At 39.8% G+C, this 5,838-nt stretch overlaps 1 protein-coding gene across 1 annotated transcript in view; it reads right to left on the bottom strand.

The window, feature by feature from the left end:
• Positions 1 to 458: 458 nt before the first annotated feature.
• The window catches only part of LOC118323042 (RNA binding protein fox-1 homolog 1-like), a 32,769-nt gene continuing 27,389 nt past the window's right edge, over positions 459 to 5,838 (bottom strand). Inside the window, 2 exon segments of the mRNA XM_035654962.1 lie at positions 459 to 534; positions 5,747 to 5,833. Of these exon segments, the coding sequence (XP_035510855.1) occupies positions 459 to 534; positions 5,747 to 5,833 (163 nt within the window).

The following is a 5,838-nucleotide window of genomic DNA, read 5'->3' as shown; positions in this document are numbered from 1 at the left end:
TTAACACAGATTAGAAACAGAAAGTATCCATTTATGCCACATATGATACATTAATTAAAGCATTTAATTGGCATTATTAATTTAGTTATTAGAGTCCATGTATCATTTATTGTTTATTTTGGGAGCGTTTTGGTTTCCTCGCAATAGAGCAGTAAATATCAAAGGGGGAAGGTCAAGGTAATTTCCCCCGGGGGAATTATTAAAGTATTTCTGATCTGATATGTATTTGCACCAGTAAAAAACGGTTTTCTTTGCCTCTTGGTTAGAGTGCAGCTTGTGCCCTGTTCTCAGTGCCTGTTGATGTTTGTACCTCTATTGTCTCTTTGCGGGGGCCATAATCTGAACATGTGAGCAGTTATCTGCCCCCCCAAGCTGAAGGTGAAGCCGTGTGTGAGTATGGAGGGTCGCGGATGCTTGCATGTGCATAGCAACAGGGCAGAAACCACAAAGATGGCGGTCTAGCATGCAGTGTCATACCAGTAAATAATACTTACATAAATATCTGCACCATAAAATCCATCCTGGTAAACAACACTGCAGAGGATGCAAACACAAACAAACAGACAAACAAACACAATAAAACAAAAACATCCATATTAGTGCATGTTGCGTGCAGGCACTGGGTTTGCTACCAACCAACCCCCATCTCTACAATCCAAAAAACAACCCAAAAAAGACATAAGAGGGGCAGAGGCAAAAGGGAAATACAGCAGGCACCCCTCTCTGCACTCTAATAGCTGGGTAAGGAGGCTGGGAAGGTCCAAAAACACTTGTTTATAAATATTACACAGCTAGTCCAATCAGCAGCATTAAATTTAAACTGAGGCTCAAACATTTCTAGCAATGCAAGCCAGTGTAGGGAAAAAATATTTCCCATGCCATATATCTAACTATAATTAATTTAGAATAATTTTAAAATGACATGTTAAAAAACAGGAATTAATTGAATGAATGATCTGTTACGGCCACATTTTAGACACGTAAAAAAAACACGTATTTGGAAAAATTTCGCAAGATTTGTAAATAAAACAATGTATTAATTTCTAATGCCACCTTTAGATATTTCTATTCAGTGCTTTACTAATGTGCCTCAAAAATTTTTTTGAGTTCAAATATCTTCATTTGGTGGCTTTTCCAAACAAATATTGACAAATGTGATTGTTTGTGATTAAATCAGCAAATATTTCTGCCACCAAGTCTCTATGCCACCCTCTGGACACCTCATAAACATTTCTCTAGATCTACAGGGACATGGCTATCAAATGTGCAATTTTGCAGATTAGAAAGGTATTTTGAGGATTAAAAAGTACAGAAAATGTGTTTTTGGGAGTTTTAACTTAAGCTGAATTATGGAGGACAGGAGGATCCAGTGCAATAGGACAGCAGTGTTAATGTTGATATCAGCAGGTCAGTTGGGGCGTCTAGCATGAAGCAAGATTAGTGGGTTAGTCAGCTATCTTTGGGCTTAACTTGGGTTTTCTGGTATCATGAAGCCGTCTCATCTTTAACTGGGGGTACACCACCACAAAAGGTAAACACATAGGTACATAATTAGTGTTTAAAGTAAACATGAGATGTTCTATCTAGGGCTGTATATTGGCAAGAGTCTGGCGATATATTTTTGTAACTCTTTAATATGAATGTATTTGAGCACTAATACAATTATATACTGAATGTATAACTTTCGACAGCACAATAACTATGATATAAACAAATGTATAATATTAATATTTCAATTTGCAGGTAAATAAAAACAGAGAATTTTGTTTTAAATGTTTTGATGTTGTATCTGAGAGAGAGTGTCCGCAGCTTGACCCTTTTCTCACTTTTTCCCCTACTTCCCACGGCCCTGGATCACCATGGTAACCTATGCTGCACANNATCTGTCTGCCAGCACCCCGACCGCCGTCCAATCAGCTCACTGGAAAAAAGGAGTCATTGTTCCTCCGGGATTGACTTTAAAAAAAAAGTGCCAAGTAAAGAGGAGTTGGAAGTGGGGTGCTGTGATATGAATGCTGGAGTTTAAAAAAATAGAAATCTCATAATCTTTCTCATTTTAATCATTATAAAAAGCCTTTTGTAGTGAAATCTGTCTGAAATCTGAGCTGTATACATGCTGCCTGAGATTAGAGCTGTAACCTTGGCCACCCACGAATGATGGAGAGGGACTGAATTGGCACGTCCAATACAGAGAAGAACAGCTTCCCCAAAATCATGTCCCCCCATTCAAAGATAATATATGAAATATATATATATATATATATATATATATAAAACATACAGCTCTGTAAAAAAAAAGTTAAGAGGGGACCACTCGAAATTTTTTTAAATTTAAATTCAGGCATCTCTACATGTTATGGCAGCCTTCCAACACCAAGCCACACCTCATTACTTAATGGAGGTACTAATTAGGTGAATCCACCTGAAACCAAATCATATTTAACGAGGAAAAGTATAAAAACCACTGGTTGTGGTCATCACTATCCTCAAAAAACTTCGTGCTATTCAGTACCTCAAAACTAATTGGAATCAAAACTGACTATTGACCATGCCAAAAGAGTTGGAAAAGAAAGGTTTTGAGTGGATGGAAAAGGAAGAGTTTCAGATTCTGGCTTTACTGGCAGAAGGATACAGTCCGGCATCAGGGTTGCTTCCATCCTTAAAATTTCAAAGGCGGCGGGCTTCATAAGAACAACGTCAAGCAAGCAGACCATTGGGGACAACAAAGCTACAGACTGGCAGAGGGGCAAAAACGACTCTCCCACTTTGACTGGGATGACCGCCAACTCATTCGAATGTCACTCAACAACTGTAGGATGACATCAAGTAACCTACAAAAAGAATGGCAAATGGCAGATGGGGCGAAGTGCACGGGGAAAATAGGATCTTAAGGGCACCTGGTCGTCTAATGGTTAGACAGAGACTTGGAGAGGCCTACAATCCACAGTGCCTCGCACCTACTGTAAAATTTGGTGGAGGATCGATGATGATCTGTGGGTGCTACAGCAAGGCTGAAATTGTGGAGTAAACTTGCTTCCTTCTGTTCTGACAATTTTCCCCAACTCCAGCAGGACAATGCTCCATGCCATACAGCCAGGTCAATCAAGGTGTGGATGAAGGACCACCAGATCAAGACGTAAAAGACCCTATCTAGTCAGTGTTTAGTTTGTCCATTCTGTTTATCCTAAATCCACCAAAGGTTAGCCTTAAATAAGGCCTTATTTGCATATTTAAACAATTTTTAGAAAAAAATTTGAAGAATTTCAGAGAGATTGTAATACAAACAATAATTTGGCAAAGTTTCATAGTGATATCTATTAGTTAAAAAATATTACCACCAATGTTCACCTGCAGTGTCTCCCCTGACAAAAACACATCAACAGTTATCTGAGAGCACTTCAAAAGTCTCTGCAGGTGAAAATCCAGGCGTGTATCTCTAACCACATGGTTCCTCACCTTAACACTGAGTGCTGGGGATAAGGTTGCTGACAAACACATATGATCATATGTCACTACTCTGTGTGGTTCTCTACTCTTGTCTAATGATATGAAAGCACTGTATGACCAGTAGTGCTAAGAGACTCCCCATCTCTCTTTCTGTACATGTGAGTGAGAGAGAAAGCGTTCCTCATCCAGCTTCCAATAAAACGAGCAGGATGTCAACACTGCATTATGATGGAGCTCCCTTTAACATGAAGAGCTCCTCAGAGGACCAAACTTCCAATTTCACCAGCCAATAGACTGCTTTTACACCATTTGTGCTATCTCTGATAATCAATAGCTTCTCAAATGTCAAGATGTCCCAGAGAGCTGTTGGACTCATTAAATGTATTCCATGGGACTGCAGAAAAGCTGCATGCACACATTGGCTTATTGATATTATAGGCTGCCCTGTAAGGTCCCCCTACAGACATGAAAGAATATTTCATGAAAACACACACACACAGACACAAAGCAAACTTGGTTTCCTTGCCGTGTCACAGGATTTATTTTGAGTCATCTTGCCGCCACTCGAGACAGTTTTAATAAAAATACATCACGGTCCACATTAATAATTCACCATCTGACTGCCACCGGGGCAATTAAGCGGTGCAGCAGCGTTAATGAAAGTACAATCTGTAGCACATATCTCTTTGTCAATACCATGCCCGAGTGTTCACCCAAACATCTATCTTCCTCATCCTATGTGATGGTTTTTCGTCTATAGAGATGCTCACAGTGACATTGTTCTTAGTGGGTGAAGGTTCTATTAATTTATCCAACAGAAAGCCTTTGGAAAACAGGAACACACCCACACATGCTTAAAAAAAATCTGTACAGGATGGAGAATGTTTTTTGCATTGGGTTATCTCAATTTTTATGCACTGATAAAAAATCTACCATATATTGTCTCCTAGTTGCTTCTAAGCAGGCCTTCATTCGAAACAGGCTTGTATTGGAAGCAGGCCTTTAATTTAAAGTTAAACTTTTTACTTTATATTTTAGTAAGAAGCTGCTTCCATTTGCGTTTTATGTTGATGCTGTTTTAGTCGACACTTCCTCCATGTTGCCTTGATGAAGCCCAGTTTAATGTATTATTACAGCATGTTATACTCACCACTCTACCTGCCTCTGCAGGTAGTGCAAACATCTGTATGTTTCAAATTAAAAAAGCCTCCTATTGAGCTTTTAACTAGAAACCTTTGCAGCAATTGATAAAATTGAGACAATTGAAATGAATAGTGCTGTAGAAATGCATATTATGCTCAATTATGCAAACCATTATAGCATGTCATACAGTGTCCGATGGCAACTGAACTTTTGGGGCAAGAATTAAAATAGTTATTTGGACAATTAATTCACAACTTTTACTGTATACCCTTTGGATAAAATACTGGTCACCAGAGCTAGCGGTAAGAGGTAAGGGTACTCATGGACAAAAATCATAATACTGGTATACTGGTGAGAACTGGCCCATTTCAGGCACTGGTTTTCCATAATTTAAGCTTTGACATGGCTCTCTTTTAATTATGTGATCTTATTACGCTTTCTTCTTCTGCAATTGAGCCAAGACTGGAGAATTTGCGCAACCAACTGTTTATTTTAATCCACTCAACTCCTAATATTTGCATAATAGTAGTAGATTAAATCTCATAACGAATTTAGATGAAAATTTGCACTACATTTGGATGGAAACCTAGTGTCAGAAGGAGAAAAAACAAGTCCTAAATCCTTAAATAGACTCCCAGCCAGCCTCCTTAGTGTCCATTTGCTTGCAGTCATAAAGAGCAAAATAAACAGAATAATGGCAAATCAGATCTGACTGCCCACAATGCACAGCTCTGTTTGGCTCACCTCCAGATCCTTCAGCCATGGAGGATCAACCAGAGCTGTAGCCGGGGCTGGGAAAATGTTTTCTGTTTTTGTTTTCTTTCTTCATTCTTATTTCGGCAACTCAGTTTAAGTTAAAGTGGAGGACCTCCCATTCCACCATGTACACAGCCTCGCTCAATGACACCACAGTGCAAGGCCAAATTGACAATCATTTCCCATGAGTCCGTGCAAAGGCACAAGTCTTGGAGCATGCCTGTTGGTTGATTCAGCATGCTGTGGAAGTGTGTTATCGCTGTGAGGTGAGGCTAGCATGCACTTCTCCACTGACTCTGAGCACAGAGATTTAGGACTTGCCATTGGATAAGGGAAAGAGAGAGGGAGAGACCAAAGAGGGAGAAATGACAACAGGACAAGAGCGAGAAAGGAGGCTCACCCTCCGTAAGCTGGAATGTGGGGAGGCGGAGCAGCCGCCCTAAATGTGTTGTAAACGGTCCGTCCTCGACCTCGTAGGTGGGCTCCTCTGTA

Source organism: Morone saxatilis, unplaced genomic scaffold (assembly GCF_004916995.1).
Source record: "Morone saxatilis isolate NCDOM2014 unplaced genomic scaffold, NCSU_SB_2.0 Contig14, whole genome shotgun sequence".
NCBI classification, from domain to species: Eukaryota; Metazoa; Chordata; class Actinopteri; family Moronidae; genus Morone; species Morone saxatilis.
This window is presented reverse-complemented; position numbering and strand designations above follow the sequence as displayed.